General features: G+C 54.4%; 1 protein-coding gene across 1 annotated transcript in view; it reads right to left on the reverse strand.

The window, feature by feature from the left end:
• The window catches only part of GTF2IRD1 (GTF2I repeat domain containing 1), a 44,212-nt gene that overhangs the window by 12,622 nt on the left and 11,784 nt on the right, over window positions 1–19,806 (reverse strand). Inside the window, exons 7-20 of the mRNA XM_059829244.1 lie at window positions 19,386–19,469; window positions 18,238–18,421; window positions 16,933–16,958; window positions 14,259–14,379; window positions 9,929–9,966; window positions 8,741–8,821; window positions 6,906–6,995; window positions 6,310–6,363; window positions 5,794–5,850; window positions 4,393–4,576; window positions 3,150–3,201; window positions 2,893–2,947; window positions 1,962–2,045; window positions 753–936 (exon numbers count right to left, since the gene is read on the reverse strand). Coding sequence (XP_059685227.1) covers window positions 753–936; window positions 1,962–2,045; window positions 2,893–2,947; window positions 3,150–3,201; window positions 4,393–4,576; window positions 5,794–5,850; window positions 6,310–6,363; window positions 6,906–6,995; window positions 8,741–8,821; window positions 9,929–9,966; window positions 14,259–14,379; window positions 16,933–16,958; window positions 18,238–18,421; window positions 19,386–19,469 — 1,294 coding nt within the window. The remainder of the gene's footprint in view (window positions 1–752; window positions 937–1,961; window positions 2,046–2,892; window positions 2,948–3,149; window positions 3,202–4,392; window positions 4,577–5,793; window positions 5,851–6,309; window positions 6,364–6,905; window positions 6,996–8,740; window positions 8,822–9,928; window positions 9,967–14,258; window positions 14,380–16,932; window positions 16,959–18,237; window positions 18,422–19,385; window positions 19,470–19,806) is intronic.

The following is a 19,806-nucleotide window of genomic DNA, read 5'->3' on the forward strand; positions in this document are numbered from 1 at the left end:
AAAAGGAGATTTAAAATGAAATGCCACTGGGAAGCCAACACGCCTGGCCTGAGCATCCTCCCGTGGCCCAGGGAGGGTTAGGGATCAGCCTGTCCTTCGCACACCGTACCGCGACTTGTGTGGGACCGGCAGCAGCCCTGCGGGGACGGGGTCCTTGCGGTCCCCGGGACACACGCCCTGCTTGGGGCAGCATGCGCGTCAGTAAGAAGACAGGCAGCGTGGCCCAGCAAGAGGGTGATGGAGCCGCACTTAAAACCTCTGGTTTCCTCAGTCTCACCTTACGGTGACACAGTGATACAGTGCCTTTCCCCTCCCGCTTGTGTCCATCCCCAAACCCGCAGGACCCCCCCGCCAACGGCTGGTGCCCGGTGCCTCTCCAAGCGCTGCGGGACCCTCAGCACTGCCTTTCACCAGCAATAAAGCAAGCAATGTTTCTCCTATCTCAAGACTCCTAGAAAAGGGGCTGGGATTTCTCTGCCCGCACAACCATGGCACTGAGCACCTTTTTCTCCCGCCAGCACCTTCCCCACCGCCTCCCCAGGCAGCGGACAGGAGGAAAGAGCAGGAGTCTCTATTTTACGGTCCCCTCCTTTCTGTCAAACCGTTAGCTGCCAACTTCATAGCTGTCTCAGGGGCTGGAGGTATTTACAGTCCTGTCCCGATGGGGCTGGCAGAGCTGGGGGTGCATTTAGGTCGGCTCCCTCCTCTCCCCCTCCTGCTCGGCGGAGCAGCTGACACCTATCGCCATGTACCTTGTCACGGTGAACTTGATTTTATCGGCGACAGCCAATATCCTCTCCAGGTTCTGTGAGCCGAAGGTGCACGGCTTCCTGAAGGGGATCCCGGGGGGCAGCCCCTCTATAATCACCGACCCTGGATTACTCTTGATCCGCTTGTATGGCACTTGCACGGGGTATTTAATCCCCAAGGCCTCACCTGGGAGAGAAGCGAGAGGTAAGCGAGTGGGACACCAGGGATGCGATTTCTACCGTGGCTCCGGCTCCATCCCCGGCCCCGCCAAAGCACGGCGCGGCATGCGCAGGCTGCTCGAGGAACCACATCAAGCGTTAGATCAAGGACCAATATTTTCAGGCTGCCTCCACAATGGGAGCAGAGGGGTCCCAAGGCAGCCACGAGCGTGCAAGCAGGGCTGGTGGGGCCGAGGAGGAGAGGCACCGTCCTGTACGACAATGTCCATGCAGCGCAGTGGGAGGGATGGGAAAGCCGCTGCCCTTTGCTTCAGGACATTATTTGGAGATAATTCCATATCCGTGTTCCCTCTCTGAGGTCTGGCTGCAGGACTGAGGCTACACATTTCCTTGCGAATAATTGCTCTTGCGGTACCTGGGAACCCGCACAAGTCTTACCGCTGCCTAGAAAATGGGGATAACAGCATTTCCCTGCCTTGCTTGATAAAGAAGAGATGCTGGGGCAGGCGGGCCGTGGGAACGCCCTGCAGAGCCCGGGTTGGTGCCCTGGGGACAGGAGGAGCAGCTGCTCCTCGTCCCCCAACGCTCCGGAGAGTGCTCACTACGGCCTCTCCTTATTCCCTTCCCAACCTCCCGCCACTCCCCGCGCTCCCACAGCTCTGCAATTCTCCGCTAATGAATTTACCATCGTTGTTCTTCATGGAGGGAGGGTTAAAAGACAAACCAAAACGTGGCCAGGGAGGGCAGGCAGCAGGAAGGGCTGCAGCACGTTCCCCATCACGGGCTCCCCCGTGCTGCGCGGGAGCCGCCTACGCAGCAAGCGCCTGCAGCAAGGAGCACGTATTCCCATATATAACCGTTCCCTCCGTGGCCCTGTGAGCCCCACAAGGTACCAGCCGCGCTGGGTGGGAAGGAGGAGGCGAGAGAAAGCACCTGGCAAGGAGGAATGGGGAGGAGAGGGGAGGGATAGGGAGCAAAAAATTAAGAGGGGATAAGGGGGGAATAAAACCGACTCCCACCCTGGTTTCTCACCGTATTTCTTATTGAACAGGTCCTGGACTTGTTCCCGCAGCGTGTTAGCGATGTCTATTCTGGAAAGTCTGGCATCATAATTTTCTGTAAAATAAAGAAACAATTATGGACTTCTGCTGGTAAATTAAAAGGCACTCTGTGACTTTTAAGTAATGCCATTTTCTAATTATAGGAAAGTCCTTATCTTGCAATTAGCTAATCTCTGGAGTGGGCCATTCAAAGTCCTTAAAAATAATCTAAACAGAAATATGTTTTTTTTTTCCCCCCGCCTGTTTGCTAAGAATAAAAGCCGCATGAAATCGAAGATTCAGTTGCGATAATTACCAGCGTTAAAATAAAACGCACTCCAAAGCCGCTCTGAAAAACCAAAGCCTTTGAAAAGCCTCCATCCCTCTCTGCAAACCCTTGCAGGCCCCTGTGGCCTGAGGAACGGGGATGCTCAAGCAGGGCAGCACTTGCCCCCCGGCCCACGGGCTTCTCACCATCGCTCCTTCCCCTGACGGAGCCGCCGTGCCGGCTGCCGGCGCGCGCCGGATGGGAGCGGTCTTTATACAAACATCGCCCGGGTGGAAAAAGCCCCAGAAAAGGCAAACTCTGAGGCTTGGAAGACTTAATTATGCATCCCGCAAGGTCAGATGGCGAGATAAGCAAAGACGGTTAATTAGGGCACCATCCAGAGCGCTTCGAGCCTCTTTCTTGGACCTACGGGACTGCCTGCCCTGGCTGCGTGTCTTGTCTTCTGGTTGTCTGTCCTTCCCATCCTCTCACCCCACCTCCTCCTCTCCTCCCTCCCATCCTTGCTCCGCTGCCAACCCACTGAGCCCTGACGCCCCACGGCCGCTCCCTTCCCACATCCGTTTGCTCTAGGCAGCCCCCGCAACGGGCCGGGGTCTCTGCCTCAAACCTCCCCCAGATGCCTCCAGGCCCTCACCTTGAAAGCCCTGTCTCTTCACGGCATCCTCCAGCAGCGCCTCGCTCGAGTCCCTCTCGCCGGCGGCTGAGACAGGGGACATAAGAGGAATTAGGATCCGCGGTGCTGCCGAGGGGGATGCGCAGGAGGGGGTTTCCAGCCAAAAAAACAAGGTGGGGAGGGAAGGCAAGAGCCGCGCTGTAGGAAAACGCTCTCACTCCTCTCCTACCTAGTCCTTAACGGCCCGGCTGCCGGGCGTCTCGCAGCCTACCTTTGGCTGCCGGGCTGTCCGACGCCGGCTCCTTTACGCCCTCCGCCAGCAGCTCCGGTCTGGAAAACAGCGAGAAGCAGAGGGCATGCGATTGAGCTCCCCGGCCAGCGACAGCCCGCTGCTCCAGCATCCCCGAGGACAACGCTCCTACAGCCACGAACCACTAACCGTGCCTGGCTAACACAATTTTAAAGGTCCTGCAATGCAGCAGGGGAACTTTGGAAGTAATTTTCATGCCGACAGACTCTTTAGTGAGACAATGTGACGCTCTTCAGGATGAGATTAAGCTGGTGATGGCTGAGCAGCTTAAATCAGCAGTTACAGACTTTTAGGAGACGCTGTCCTGCGTGTTTCTCGGGGATGGGAGAAGTTGTGCACGGCTCCTTTCAACGTACAATTGGCCCCAAAAATTGCCACTTGGGTATCTTAATGCTAAAACTGCACAGTGAGGTGATAGTAGGGCTCGTTACGAGCTGCGCTGAAGCTGCGCTACAGAGAAGAGGGTCTGGGATGGGGACAGGAGAACCCCCAAAATGCGGTCGGGCTGGCCTGGGAGCTGCTGGTCTGATGCCACAAAATCTCTGCGCTCCCAACATTTCTTTTCTGTTCCAGCCGCCCGCCACGTTGGTTGCATGAGCTCTGTCCTCTGCAAGGGAGACTGAGTCAGCATTTGCGTGAGAAACCCCCCAAAACACCTAAAGACATTTTTAAATCCATCTCTGCTGGATCCGTTTCCTCTTTCAGGGCAATGCTGTTGTGTTACATCGGTCGTGGCTCTCACAGCCCCCCCAGCTCCTGTGACACCCCCTGCTCCCCCGTGCAATGACAGCATCTTCCTTGATGCCCACAGCACCCCGCTGAAGCACAGATGTGCACATCTGGACCTCAGCCGGAGCCACTTGCCATAGGAAAACCCTCCAGGGCTCCCAGCCCCATTCCTTGCCCCATGCCTGAGCACCCTGAAGGTTAAAGGCTCTGGCTCCTCTCACCCAGCCTTGGGTGCACCCTGCTGCTGTGGGCAAACCTTTGCAAAAGTGGGTTAAAACCCCAAAAGACATCAAGGGAGAGGTGACAACACCATCGCTGCCTCTCGGGGATGGTTCCAACAAGGCAACGACCCTTGGTTGCTTCTAATCAAGCAAATTTATTGAAGGTGACCAAGTGATGGATGTTCCCCAGGGCACTGCACAGCAGCAGGAGCTCTGAGCAGGAACACCCTCCCCAAGGGACGGCTGCTCCACCTGCCTTACCTTTTAATGACAAACTGGATGTTGTTACTCGCTTGCAGGATCTTCTTCAGCTTCGCAATCCCGAAGCAGTTGGGGCGCCGCAGCAGGATGCCGTCCGGCAAGCCCACAACGAACAGGTCCTCAGGATACATCAGGAACTTGGAGTAGGGAACTTTGACTGGCTCCGATATTCCTATGGCTTTCGCTGCGTGGGGACCAAATCTTGTTAGTTTGCTGGACCTCCACGTCAGGTCAAAGCAGCAGCGACACGATATGTCGGTGTGGGGCTGGAGAGGTTTTTGGAGAGTTTGTGGTCACTGTGTGCCTGGTGGGGATGTCCCTGATGCTGGCAGACACAAGCCAAGGGATAGAGCCAGGCAGGCGCCGGGAGCTGCCTTTTGCATTTGCTGCATTAACACAGCCTGCCTTTCGGTGGCACACGTCAAAGGGGCTTCCTACAAAGGTTGCAAGCATCTCTCCACAAGGCAATGGACGCCACGTCCAGACCTCCACGGGTGACCCTCTGCCAGGTAAGGGGACAGGGAATGTGCCTGGGGGTGCCCCGCCAGCCTGGGCAACCCAGCATGGTGAGGGCTCCCTTTGCTCCCCTAAATATCGCCAGTAAGGAACCAAACGGCTAGAGCCGAGCAGCGCTGTTTGGCCGGAGGTGAAAGACCAGGACAAAATCCCGTGAGTGAGGGTGAGGACTCCCAGTCCGTTACTAAATCATGGGGCGCATCCAGGGCCATCGCTCCGCCGGCCGTTCCAGCTGCATCCCCAGCGCCTAACCCTGCCCAAGAGCATCCCGGCCCTTCTCCTTTCCCCCAGTCGTGATGGGCTCTGGCAGCCCAGGGGCCGCAGCTCAGCTCTGCCCCCAGCTTCTGGGGACCGCCAGGCAGAGCTGTGTCTCCTGGTCCTGCCAGTGGCAAAAACTTTCTGCCAGCTCTCAAAATGCACGTGTGACCTCACTTGTATTTCTCCCAGGTTAAATAACCTTTCTAAAAAGGGGTGAGCAGAGCATGCCGAGTGCCAGCCCCCGGCGCCAGGGTCCCGCCAGCCCTCCTGGGCCATGCCATGACCACCTCAGGCGGAAAACCCTCTCTGATATTTCAAACAAGTGATGGGAGGGAACACTTTGGTCCTTCCCTCCGCGGGAGGAAGGCTGAAGGTCATGGCAGCAATTCCTGGGCTGCAGCCAGCAAAAAGACATCGAGGAAACCAAGGAGAAGAGCTGCAATAACAAGGCCCGGGGAGATTTCAAATGCATTTGTAAGCCCAGCAGACAGCAAATGAACAAATTAGATTGCACCTTTACTCAGCCGCTGGTTTAGAAATGGTAGGTGACATTTCTAAGCAATTAGGAGCTCCCCACGGCAGACGCCGGCGCTCGGCATGATGAACATGTGTTAATGACCATCTTACCGTATCTTGTGTTGAACAAAATTTCAACTTGTTTCCTCAAATGACTTAAAACGTCCCCTATACCATCTGCGAAAAAAAAAAAAAAGAAAAAGAGAGAAATGCTCTGAGAAATCAGCTGCCTCTGGGGCAAGGCAACGCACAGCGCAGGCGAGCAGCCCCTGACCTCCGGCAGAGCCGGCTGCGCGCTCTTCACGCCTCCCAGATCGGTGCCGGTCCTCCGGCAGCTGCCTCCAAGCTCATCCCCGAGCGAGAAAGGGCAGGGATGCACCTGCCACAGAGCTGTGCTAGCAGCGAGGAGGAAAAAGATAGGCAAAAAAAATAAATCCAGGCGAGAGAGGGGAGGACAGAGCCCGAGAACACGGCGGTGTCCTTCCATGCTGAGCTTTTCAGAGGCTGAATGCTTTGCTGATAAGCTAGGAAGCCCAGGAAACCCAACCCAAAAATACATCTGTGTTCATCCAGCCTTCCAAAAACTTGCAATGATCAGGCAATGCTCGGGGTTCATCGCACACTCACCTGATCCATCCATCTGTTTTTCCTCGTGTCGCGACTCCTCGCTGGACCCCTTCTCTGCCCCTGCTGAGGAAGAGGAGGGCTAGTGGTGGCCAGTGTCAGCAAAACTGGACCAGATACAAGCAGGAGGTGTCCGGGTCCCCTGCAGTCACCCAACAGCCCCCTCCCCTCACTAAGCTCTGAGCACGCGTCCCCAGCGCAGGCTCGGGCAGGCAGCATCACACCAGCAGCTGCATGAGCAGAACGAGCCCATCGCCTACATCCAAGAGGGCTTCCTGGGAGAGGCGAGACCCAGTAGTCGGCATGGGCAAGGGCAGCCGCAGCGCCGACACAAATCCCCCAGGTAAATCCCAGTCATGAGCCGGGCAGAGGAGCCAGGGTTTGCAGTGAGCTGGGGCTGGAGAGACTGGGAAGGAGTGGCGGTGCTGGAAAAGCCACCAGTTTGTCTATCGGAGCTCCCAGCTGGCCTGATTGAGGCCATGACTCTGGAAGCGGGTCCCGACTCCATCACCTTGGCTCATAAATGGTATTTACTCATTTCTGACACACGCGAACTCCCGCGCCCCCCCACAGTCTCCTGGATGCTTCATTTCTGGTACCTGCTACTGCTTCTAGGATGTAGCTCGACTCCTCCGAGGCCATGTGCGTGGGCACGGGGTCGTGCATCTCATCCGAGCCGGGCGATCGGTCTGCGGACAAAACCCCATGGACAGCTTTTGTTTCGATGCCGAGGGGCACCATGCCCAAAACAGGGTTCAGAGGGTCCTGGCCCATCAGCAAGGGCTGAGCGAAGGGCCGCCCGGTCCCCGGAGCCCCGCACACCGCAGCCCCGCACCAGGAGCTGCTCGGGGGTGCATTTGCCTTCTTCCTCCCCGGGACCACCCGGAGCTCGTCCCTGAAACACACCCGACCTCTCAGCCCGAGGGAAAAGAGCAAAACTTTCTTCCTAACATCCGTGGAAGGTGAAGAGCAAAAATAGTTCAAAATTATTTACTTGGCTTAATTCCATGTAGGCACTCAATTTGGGCTTAAAAACTTAATGCTGCTTGACTTAGCTACTCCACTGTGGGAAAACCATTCCACTAATGCTGCCTTCCTCCACAAAATCACACCTCCTTGGGTTTCCCTTATGTAATCTGTGTGCCCTCTTCGTTTAAACTGTCTCCCCTAATGCTGGGCTCTCCAGTGTCCTCAAAGAGCTATCCAAATTTAGCTTTAAATAAACCTTCAGCTAGTTTAAATACTTCAATCAGGTCACTTCTTAATCATCACCTCGCAGGATAAATAATCCAAATTTCATCCGTTTCTTCCTGTAGGTGAACACCTCTTTTCTATTAATCCTCCTCCCTGCCCTAAGCTGTACTCCCTCTGATTGAACTCGATCTTCAAATAAGGTAAGAAAAGGTGGACTCTGGACTTGAAGCGTGATCTACCCGGCACTGGAGGAGTGAGAACACCTCCTCCTCCTCACACGCGCCGCCAGCTCGCCACGTATCGGTTTTATTCTCTTCCATTAGCTGCCAAGTTGAAAATTAAAATGTTTGATCTACCACTATACCTTGTTTTTTCTGCTTCCCCTATATTAACCGTGCATTAAGGCCATTCTACAATAATGCTGGAGTGACTCCCCAAACGGCACTGTATTAAGGGGACTGCTGGGTGCAACAGAGATCACACCGGTGTGGTGGGGCCGGACGTCGCTGCTGTCCCCAGCATCGCTCGCCCTTGGGCACGTTGGGAGTCCTGTTGCTGCCCTCATTCTGGTGAGATTATTAATTCATGTTTGTAAAGCACACTGAAAATGCAAAGTGCTAACTATCCGCTCCTTAAACCCAGAGGATCATCCAGGTCAGGATCATTGTCCAGGTCAGGTAACTGGAAAACGACTCTCCCAGGTGCCCCTCAAGCACCCCACTGCTCATCTCCATCACCACCCATCGCCACTGACCTCTCCAGGCAGAAACATGGGGAAATGCATCAGTGCCACTGATTCCAACACGTTTTCAGTACATCCTTAATATTAAACCTGTTCTTACGAACTCTTCACAACCAGGCTGCTTTTCTAAATTAAGGACCTCATCAAAATCATCCTGCGCTCAATACCTGGGATCCTCCAAGCCTGCGCATGAAGGAAAGCAGCAAAACAGGCTCGCTTTCTCCAGGGGAAAAGCGCCATAGAAAAGCGATGAAGGAGAGAGAGAAACAAGAGCAAGCCCTAAACCACCCTGCACTACCCCCAGGAAACCCACTGATTCCCAATATGACTCTTAAAATGACCTTCAGTGAAGAAAGACCAGTGCACGGGCACAGGGGACTTTCCGTGCTGGGAGATAGCCCACAAACGCCTCTTCTCAAAGCAACATGCCGAGACGCCATGCAGCAGAACCCTGTCTGCGCAGAGGCCGCTGCACACAGCCGGTACCCTAGCGCCTACCTGGCACGGTGATTTGGATGATGTCCAGCTCGTCCGGCTCGATTTTGATCTGCCTGATCCCACCCAGCTCTCCTGAGGTACCTACCAGGGAAAGGCAACAAGAGGCAATGACCAACAGGAACCAGCAATGCCACGTTTGCCCTCCAATGTGGGCAGGGAAACCACGGCCTGCCGCGATTTCAGTGCCAGCTGAGCATCCCACAGCAACAAGGCTTTGGCCAAGTGGCCCAGCAGCATGAAGTCATGGCATGGAGGTACCCAAAGGATGTCCACGGGCATGGCCTCAGCAAACAGCTCAGCTGGCAGGAGCCACCGGTGCCCTTGAACCAGCCGCCGGCCCTCGTTACGTGCTCGTTTTCTGGCTTTCTTCACTTAAAATGAACTGGGTTGCCCACAAGCATAGCGGGGATGCAGGAGGAGCCGTCTGCAATGGACACTCCTGGCATTTTTAATGCTCCCAAACTCACGTTTGGGACAAGCCCCTCTGCAGACCCATGCTCTGGGACGGCCGACCGCAGCCGCAACACACCAAGGCATGACCAGCAGAACCTCGGCAAACTCAGCGTGGTTTGAACCCCCGCCGGGCGGGGAGCCCACGCCGGCCCGGCCATCCCACAGAGGCTGTCCCGGGAGGACGCCGCATGGGGTGCTCAGCCCAGCTGCCTCTTATCTCCAGATAAATTTCCTCATTTAGGGTGGGACTGATTCACTGGAAGGGGCTGAGTCACAGCTTGCAGCTTGGGCAGGCAGGACAGCGGGGCTCGGTGTGGCTTCACCTATTCCGTGGTGATTCAACGGGTGCGAGCCCCTAAACCTGGGCAAAAGTGTTTCCTTCTCATTTGCAGTGCTCAGAGCACCGACACCGCTGATTTCTTGGTGACCCGATCGTGGCGGCTTTTAGGGAGAAGAGAACTCTGAGATTGAAGACTTGCCTTAGCATCGCATTTAAGCACGTGCTTAAGTCTTGTTATTTCAATTTATGCACTTTGGGGACCCAAACTGGAGGGTCGCAGGCTGAGATGCTTCATCTCTGCATCTATTGAATGGGGATAAACTCCTGAGAGAACTGCCCCGTGGGACAACCAGGTAACTGGTGCCACACGTCCAAATTACTTTGCAGGCAGCTTTCCCTAGTGCCCCCACCCCCCAATATAACTATTTTGCAAGAGAAAATGAGTTATTCCTCACCTGGTTCACAGCTTTCAGAAACACTACACTTCTCGGACCTGGAAGGGAAAGGCAGACAAGAGAGGTGGTCACGGCGCAACGAAAGGGAAAGCTTAAAACCCAGCGGTGCGCGTAGGACTGGTCCTGGCAGGAGGGAGAAACCCCGCAGCCCCCTGCGATGCCAGGCAAGGGCCGCGGACGGGTCCCCGGGGACACTGCACCCACGGTCCCAGCAGCGGCACAACATCCGTGGCTGCAAGGGAAAGCCACGGTCTGCGGGTTTCTCTGCAACCAAGCCCTGCTCCCAAACTCTCCCCCAGGATCAGCCCTGACGCTCCTGAAAGCAAGAGGGGTTTTACGCCCGAAATCTGGTCGACTCCATCCCTTTGCAGCAGAGAGCAGTGCATAAAGCATCATTACAATGTGGTTACTCATGGAGCTAATGCAAATAGGGAGAAAGGAAAAAAAGTCAATTGATTTGGTAAATATTTATTCTGCCCAAAGCTTTTCTCTCCTGAAAACTGGGCACTATCCCAAACTTGCGTCTACAGTTAACTTTGCATGCTCAGGAATTTACACAAGGTGTTCAGCATCCAAATGAGATTACTTTGCATTCTCAGGACGCTTTTGCTTTCTGTCTCTCTATTTCTTAAACAAGAACAACCACGGCGCTTTGGCAGTAAATGAACAGCACTGGAAAACGCACTCCTCCACAACGCTGGTCCTTCAGGAGGAAGGAAAACCCTTCTGAGCCAGCACCACATCCCTGTTGGCTCGGGGTGATGTTCAAAAGCACTTCTCGGTCGCCTAAATCCACTCAGCAGCGTCAGCAGAACAAACTACGGGCAATGTGAAGGAAGCCAGGAGTGCTCTTGAAATGTTCTTCCTAAATGTGGTACGGCTAAAAAGGATCTCTGGTCTAGAAAGTACTGTATGTATTACCTAGGAGCCTTGGGAAGGGTTTTCAACTCTCCCACTTCAGGTCAAAGTCAACCATTCCCGAGGGAAATTTGGGAGGGGGCTCCCCTGGGGGGTGCGTTACCCCCCCACGGTATCCGGCCCTTCTCCCTGGAGCATCTGGCGCTGCCCCTTCCCTGGAACCAGACTCTGACCTGGGTGGACCACTGCTATGGAAATGCCCCGCTCCTACCAGGGAACAGAGGTGCCTCATTTGCAGGAAGAGCAAAGTGGGATTTGAACATCCACTTATTTTTTCCCTGCAGATAGGTGTTATCAACGTATTGGGAGATTTTGGGAGATTGAAGTTTATCCCTGCAGCAGGTAAAGCAAGCTGTGCACCACCACCGCAGCTCACGTTCCCTCTGCAACCAGAGGTGCACACGAACCTCGGGGGCCGTGGCCCGATTCAATATGCACACACACAACATAAATTAGGAACAAGGCATATAAGTACGCACAGCTAGGATAAATTTGAAAGGGACCCCAGGATGATCTTCAGGTTGTACCAGGTTCACACCGGTGGAAGGCGGTTGGCTCAGCCCAGCCCAGTGTGGTCCACATCACAGCACCACCACGGGGAGGGTGATCTGAATCCAGCTGGGTACAAACCACCCCTAAAAACCATAGTTTTCCCCCCATAGGGTCTTCTAAAGCAGTTTTACCACACTGTGCAACCCCTATCTGGCCCACAGCTGGAGTGCAGCAGGTGAGATGGGGATGGTGCAGCATCAGCGAGGGCCGTATGGGCACCACGAGCCTCCAGCTGCCCTCAGCTCTGCAGCGGCAAATCTCAGCTCCCACCCTGCCGGCATGCTCCCGCAGACACGTGGGGGCTGGTTTTCTACCTATTCCTTTGCAGAAACTACCTCGGCATCTCTAATATCCTGTGCTTCCACCTCCTTGTTTCCAGTCACACCAATTTAACTGCACAGTGGGATCTTCTGCAGCAAAAATTAAAAGCGTCTTAATTGTCAACGTTAACAGATGAATGGGAAAACGAGAAGCCTCAGGACAGGTTTCAGCCCCGCAGCGAGCTTAGAGGCCAGCGGTATTTGAAGCATCACTGTTTCCCCTGCCATCCAGCACCCAACAGATGCTCTGCCGCTCCCCAAGTCTAAATGCCTCCAGACACAGCGATTCAGCACGGCCCAGAGAGCAACGGAGAGCTGGCTGAGAAATGGTTTTGTGGCTAAGCCCTAGCTGGGGATCCTGGAGATTCACGTTTAATTCCCCATAACACCAGTAAAGAACCTCAGGCCTGGACCCAGCCCAGCCGAGGTCCCACTGCAGATGTCTGCAGACAAGGGTCTCATCCGGAGTCCCTCCATCATCGGGGGGAAGAAACAGGCACCCATGGCGGGGGGGTGATTCCTCCAACCTGTTTTAAATGGTTGGGAAGGGCTGACTCACCCAGCGCACTGAGCTCGCTGCTGCTGAATGGTGCTGGAGTGACTCAGCCAGCCCCGCTCCGGCACGGACACCCCAAGGCAGCCGCCGCCAGCCTCCCTCCGGCAGAGCGGGCAAGCGGCCCTGCTGCCACGGCCCTGCTTCACCAGCACAGCATTTGGGGTTGCTGTCCTTTGGGGGTGATGCCTGCACGCTGAGCACCGACCATTTCAACCCATGTACAATATCAATGCACAGAGCAAACCAACATCACCCACGGAGACCTGGTCCAGGCAAGCCAACCCAACCACCCGCTCATCTTAACCCCCTTCCCATGCCCATCGTTGGCTCTGCCTTGCATGAGACCTCCAGCGTGGCACGGCTTGTATTGCACTTGCAGCCAACGGTACAAGTGGGGCCAGCCTCTGCAAAGTGCAGGAAACGTCATTGTGGCACAGCATGGGGCACGAGTGACACCCATGGGTGCTCCTGGCACCCCGACCCTGGCAGAGGAGAGGACAAGAAGAATTTGGCTTGTTCCATTTAGCGAAACAAAGCCTTAGTGGGGACACAGTGGTGTCCCACAGCGGTGAGGCAGCAAGGTGGTGCAAGAACCATCCCAACCCCGTGGGGTAAAACCACCCCCGAACCCTCCGTTGAAGCTGGAGGTACGCAGAGGGCTGGGGGACGAATGCCAGCCCCGCAGACTGGGCAGCTCGAGAGTTCTCTGCCCTCCCAACCTGCGAGATTTCAGTCTTGGTGCACCGCTGGGCTCGCTCGCTGCCTGCTCTAACGCTGCCGACGTGGCAGGTCCCCCCGCCCAGGGCGAGCACAGCTTTAGAGGCACACGGCAGCCACATCCAACGGGACAAACCTGAAACAGTGCTGGGGAGAACCAGGAGACTCCAACCTGTCGCAGGTTCATGTCAACGAAGAGCCAAGGAGGGAGGGGAACCCAACACAGGCCATGGAGGAGCAGGAACAAGTTACCCCATCTCCCCATCCTGGCTTGCAGAAGTTACCGACCCCATAGCACACTCCGCAGCCCCAGCTGGTGGAGGTGTCGGCACCGGGCAGCGAGACTTTGTGCTGGAGTGGCTGAGGAGCACTTATTCCTACAGCACTGCTCCTGAGCCTCCCTGCAGCCGGCGGCCTCCAGCACGGGCGTGCGGATGGACTTCCCAGCAAAGTTCATTTTGCTGCTTGTAAACACATCCATGACGGAGCCGTCTGTGCGGGGCAAGGCTGGGAAAAGGCTCCTTTCCCTGCGGCACAGCCTCGCGCGTGAGCACCATTTATACTGCCGTGAACTGCTCCCCTGCTTCTCGTATTTAAAGTGATTTTGAAGGTAAATGTTAGGGCTCAATACAACCTTGCTTCTGACCAGCTGAAGCAAAAATGAAGGAAACTGGGGCTACACAGAGGAAAATACCTTCTGCATCTCCCAGCACGGGTTGGAAAGCAGCGCTACACACTCCACAGGCCCTGCCAGCACGTTACAGACCAGTCTGCTCGTGGCGTGGTTGTACCAGAAACAGGTGCTCTCATAAAAAGCACCCTGCCCTGCCAAACCCTATAACCCCACCTTTATTAAAACTCCTGTTAATCCGCTATTAGTCTCCCTGTGAGCTTTATAAACGAGAAACACTTAATTAGCAGGATGTTGGGTTACGGTGCTGGCTGAGGGTGAGTCCTCAAGCCATACTTTAACACCCGAGATTGCTCGTGCAGATAATCCCAGCCTGCCCGGGCACGGCCCCAATGCCATCAGTTTTGTACAAAATCAATGATTCCAAACTTCGCTATTTTGGCTAGCAAAAGGATGGGGGTGCTCCGTCTCCTCCTGTGCCAGCTAGCCGTTCCACCGCAGTGGGTTTTCGGGGAGGCAGGAAAGCAACCCCCTTACAGCAGCACAGCAATAACCTGCTGGGCATGTTAACGGCCCCAGAATAACTCTCCGAGGGATGTCACTTCGCGGTGGCCGGGGAACAGGAGTGCCACTTACCTGCTGTTGGCCTGAGAGGTCCCCGCCAGGTCCAGCACGGCCCCGCGGTGCGGCTCGGGGGAGATCTCCCCGGGGGGGCTGGAGGGCTCCAGCTTGGTTGGATCTTTGGTAAATTTGCTTCCTGGTGCCGGGTGCGCAGGGCGGGTTTGGAAGGAGAAACAAAACCAGAATTAGCAACCAGAGATGCCAATGATGCAGCTTTTCCACCTCCAATTTTTTCCCCGCCTTGTGCCAGAGCTGAGGTCGGGGCCGGGGGTGGGACAGGTTTTCAAGAGTCACCTGCTTGCAAAGAGTAGAGCGCTGATTTCACCGGGTTTACATCTTAAAATAATAGCAAGACGCTTGTTGAAACCTCTGCGTAACTACGCACGTGCTGGGAAGCCCTGCCAGAGATCGAGCACCTCTGGAAGGGACTGGTTGCCAGGACAGGGTGCTGAGAGGTTGGGACCGGGCTTGGGAAACCCCGGCATGGCTGGGACCATGGGCCAGTGCTGCAGGATCAAGCTCCAAAGCGGGGAGAGCCCTGTCCCAAGGGAGCGAACGGGAGCTCCGCAAAGCCTAGAGCAGCAGTGCCACGGGGAGCCCCGTCCCGCAGCTCCGAGCCCCGCACACAATGGGAGAAATCTCTGCTGCAGAGACACAGAGAGGGACAAAAGCATCCTGTCACCATGAAAAACCTCCTCTCTCCCTTCCCTGTTCCTCAGCAACCTGAAAGGAGCTGAAACAAAGCCTCAGCAATGACCTTGGAGATGAAAAGAGTGATCTGAAGGCATGGTAGGAAATGAAAATCGGGCAGGGAAGGTGAGCGAAGAGCTGAAGGATTAGTGCTGGGGGAAGGAGGGAATGAAATTACACCGCGAGGCTGCAGAAACCACGTAGGTGTCTTGTTAAATAGCTGCTGCCAAGGGCCCTTTGCTGGTCTCAAAGTGCCATCGCGACATCCCCACCCTTCCAAAACACATCCCATCCGTGGGAATATGAAGCCTTTTTCCTTTCGGCTCCAGCCTGCAGGGAAGGGCAGGGCTCTGGCAATGGGACCAGCAGCAATATAGAACCTTAAAGACACTATTTATCTACCGACAGTCCAAAAGGCTCCTTTTAATTTGTGCTTTCTATGGACCAAATCTTGTTCTTGCAGCAGCGAAGCCTGCCTGAAGCTGCTACCCAGGGGAGTAGCAAAAATAGGTTTCCTAGCAGTGGTGGGTATTTTAATTAAAGGGTGAGCAAAACTGTACGGGGAAGCTTTGGGATACTTTGCAGTCGGCAACTTAAAATACAGCTCCAGTCAGAAAATAGTGTCTTTGCAGAAATGGCACCTCCTGACTCAGCAGATGCTTTTTCTTTTTTTGCCGTGTCAGATGTGCTGACGCGAATCACAAAAAGCCAGGTTTAATGCGTTTTGCTTCTGGTAGCCCTGCAGGGACCAGGCGGGGAGGGGGAACTGCCGTCCGCCCCAGTCCTGCTGGGTTTGCTTCCTCGTCTCCTAATTTCCACTTGCACCTCCCTGCCACGTATCCCTCGCGCTCGTAGCACGGTGCTTTCCATCAGCAGCTCTTGAGCTGATGTACAGACATACACGGTGCAACCGTGCAATCCATACCGTGCAACCGTGATGGATTTGCAAGGAAAATCCAAGCACCCCAAGACACAGTTCAGTGCTCCATCCCTTAGGGGTGGGTTAGAGCTTAAAAAAATACTTTTCTTGAGAAAAAAAGTCATTAATGGGGCTGGAGACAAAGAAACACCCCCCCCCCCATGGAGGTGGGACCCCCTCCAGGCTCTGCTGGAGGTCCCCTTTGGGTGGCTCCAGTGTCATTATCCCCAGGGAGCACCCTTGGGGCCGGGGCTGTCACGGGGCCACAGGGGTTAATTTGGCCGGCAGAGATGTCGGAGGAGAAGGTGTCTGGAAAGCCGCCAGCGTGTGGGGTTGGCGGCTTGGGGAAAAAAAAACAACCCCAAAGCACGTCTTTACTTGTGAGCCAAGCCCAGGCGATCCGGGAGCGGGGCTGGGCAGTGATAAATTTGGGTGCAGTGCCATATTTCAGGCGGGTATCAGGGTGGTGGGACGGGGGCAGCTGCTGGAGCGAGGGTCGGGTCGGACTGCGCCTATACCTGTCTCCTTTTATTTGCCAAGAAGCACTTAGCCTGGCTTCTCCAGCTCAAACCAAAAGGAGTGAAAACACGAGGCAAAGAAAGCCGAAGAAAGCCCCTCTCAGGGTTTTGTCACTGAAAAAATGGATTTTTGTTGTTTTTCTTTTAAAAACACTCAGCGGCTGGATGATGCTAGCACTTCCCAGCCAAAAAAAAGGGAATAATTTACCAGCGAGGAACCCAGCAGTCGTTTTTCTTCCTCCCGAAAGCACAGAAACACACCGTGTGCTGCCTGGAGCTGCAGCTCAGCCGGCGCGGGGAGCCAGCCCAGCCTCACACACCGGGGATTTCTCACTTAAACCTTCATAACACTATTTAAGGGGCGCACAGTGCTTGCACCGATCCCCGGCAAAGGCAATCTCGGCACGCCCGGGTACAGGGCGCAGACAAGGCTTCTCCTCACTGAGCGTAATTGCACGTGCCCTGAGCTTTTGCTGCTTACAGGTGATATTATTTCAGCTCTTCTTCTCCGGATAATCTTTCAATTTTGTGAGCAATAAATCAAAGGACGTGGAGAACGTACCTGTAAAAATTCTCTCGTCAAACATCCTAGGAGGAAAGGGGAAAAAAAAGGATTAGAAATAGGTGCTTCTAATGACTGAATTTCAGGGTTTATTAACGAACAGCATTAAACCAAGTCAAAATAGTAATTTTGTTCATTCCCTAAAAAAAGGGAATTAATTTTTCAGCTAAAAAAAAAAAAAAAAAGCCTTTTAGCTTGTTGTGCAACCAAGCAATCTTACAGCATATGCTTTTTAACTAAAGCACCTTTAAATCTGCTTCTAAGTCTTTCTCTTCATTTAATTAACTTATTAAATGAGGCTGCTACAGGCTGCCTTTACCAAAAGAGACGACGGGACTGAAAGTAACTGTTGCTGGACCTTCACTTCACGACATTGACCATCGACCAGATAGATATCACCAGCCTCCCGAATATCACATTTTGGTGCCACCCACAGCATTGCTCATGGGAGTAAAGTGTGTTCAGGGGCATGTCCCGGGGCCTGATCCAGCCCAGCACAGCCCAAGCAGTGCAGGACAAAGCAGCTCCTCCACCGGTCAACATCTGGAAAGCTAATTCCTTTTAGGATGCCTGAGTCCTCTTGATGTCAGTGATTTCAGCTCCCTTGGGAGCCTTAGCTGGGGTTTTTCTGCGCCGTAGTTTCACACCTCTAGCAGGGGAACAACGCAAGTGTTGCACAGGCAGGGACCGAACAAATAAATATATTATAAAGCAGATTTTCCCGATGGAGAAGCAAAGAGGGGTCGCACGGTGCAGAGATAAGCGGGAAAGCATCTGCTCTTTCTACCCCAGCGCAAGCGCAGACACCGAGACACAACGCCCTGCCCATAGGCGATGCATCCTCATCATCGGATATACAGGACATCCATAAGTGATCCCCGCAAAACAAGGCGGAGGGGAATCCCCATGCAGCATGAATATGGATGTTCCTCCTCCGACCCGGAGACACCGCTCCCATCCGCCAAATGCCATTGGAGAGAGTCGTGCTGCGATCGGAGGGTGCCATTACCGCCTGAAATGCTTGGGGTGGCACGGGCAATGCCTGCACGGACTTCCAACAGGGCGGTGGGGCTCGGGGGTGACCGTGGTACGGGCAGCCCTGCCACATCCTCGCAAAAAGCGACAGAGTGATGGAAAACAGAACTTTGGGGGGGGGGGGGAAGAGCTGTTTAGCTCTTTTCCATAGAAAAGGGTAAAATGAGTTTTGGCTGTCAAAACAAACCCTGTGAGCATGGAGGGAATGCAGCTTAAATCCCCGAGCCCCCTCAAGGCCATGCAGACCCCCTTGCCCACCTCGCCACCCACCTTTTGATGACAAAATGGATGTTGTGCCTCTCCTCCAGTATCCGCTTGAGTTTGGGGACGCCGTAAGTGCAAGGTCTTTTGAAGGGTATTTTGTCCGGGATGCCGATGATTTCCACCGCCTCAGGGTCACAGGCAATCTTCCGGTACGGGACGGGCACCATGTGGTCTAAGCCCAAGGCTTCGGCTGAAAGGTGAACGCATGGTTTTCACTTAAACATGCGCTTTTCCTTTTACAGATGATAAAATGAACTTGAACTCAAGGCAGGAGTGCCTCCTGCCCTCTTCTCCTTCGCTCCTTCCAGAAGGCAAGCCCTGGGAGCGGCTCGCCGCTGGGACACAGGACAATGGAGAGACAACACAGCAGCAAACACAGCTGATGGCATCCTCCAAAACCCTCAAACGCACCCGGCGTTGCTCAAACCAGGGACGAGCTGGCCCACGTGCCGTCCCCAACCTCCCCGTGACGGCAGCAGGTTGCTGAGCTATAGAACCCACGAGTTGCGTGGCACATACACAGTTTATAAGTTACAGAGCTCATCTATAGCCCATATATAACTCATGAGTTACATAGCACATATTTATAGCCCATCTATAAGTCATGAATTACACAGCCTGATGAGGATGGCAGAGATGACAACCTCCAGCCCGTCAGCCCTCTCCCAAGCAATTTCCTGAGCTTACAGCTGCCCAAACGCCCAGGAACTAACCCAAAAGCACTGCCTATGGCAAGATGAGCACCGAAGATGCCCATTAGCTGTGCAAGTGGAAAAAAAGCCACTGCAATAATGACAACCTTTTTTTCCCTGCCATTTTATTTTAAACCAGCCACGTGCCACTGCTCCCCCTCGCCCGCCAGCGCCGGCGGTGCGCGGTGCTCTGCCCTGGCTGTGCCACGCTTCAAACCGGGGCTGTTTTACAGCCCAGTTATAAATTCCTCGACGGTGGAGGGGGCTCCAAATGGAAATATTGACATAACCTTCAGCAGACACCCAGAGACTGGGAGCTGCTGGGCTAAATGTGTTAGGAAGAGAAGGGAGCTCTAGCATATGGCTTCTGCTGCTGTGTTAGGGAACAAAAATGATTGCTATATAATGATATGCAAACCACAAGCGCTGCAGATGCATAATGGGATATTAACTCCTACTCACCATATCTGCTGTTAAACAGAATTTGCACGCACTCCCTAAGGGTGTTGATATCTTCAGTTTCTTTTATAAAACTGTCCCACTTATCTATCAAAACAAAATATAAGAAATAAGGAACTTCCATATGGTTCATACACAGCAGATGCACTTTTCTCGCACGAAGCACTGGGAAGCAGGAACAAGACTTTGCTGCTTTAAAAAGAATGATTTCCCTCTTCCTGAGCGAATTCTGCCAGGCTGGCAGATAAGGTCTGGGCTTCCCCAGCCCCAGCCCCAAGCAATGTCCTCTGCAGCCGTGCGTGTGCAAAGCAGATTCCTAAGAAATGACCCCGTAAAACTTCTCAACCCTGAAATGAAAGACCCTCCGGGACAGAGCAAACTCAGCCTGAAACGAACCTTTGCAAGGCACGGCCGTTTCACAGAG

The sequence above is a fragment of the Gavia stellata genome, chromosome 25 (assembly GCF_030936135.1).
Source record: "Gavia stellata isolate bGavSte3 chromosome 25, bGavSte3.hap2, whole genome shotgun sequence".
NCBI classification, from domain to species: Eukaryota; Metazoa; Chordata; class Aves; order Gaviiformes; family Gaviidae; genus Gavia; species Gavia stellata.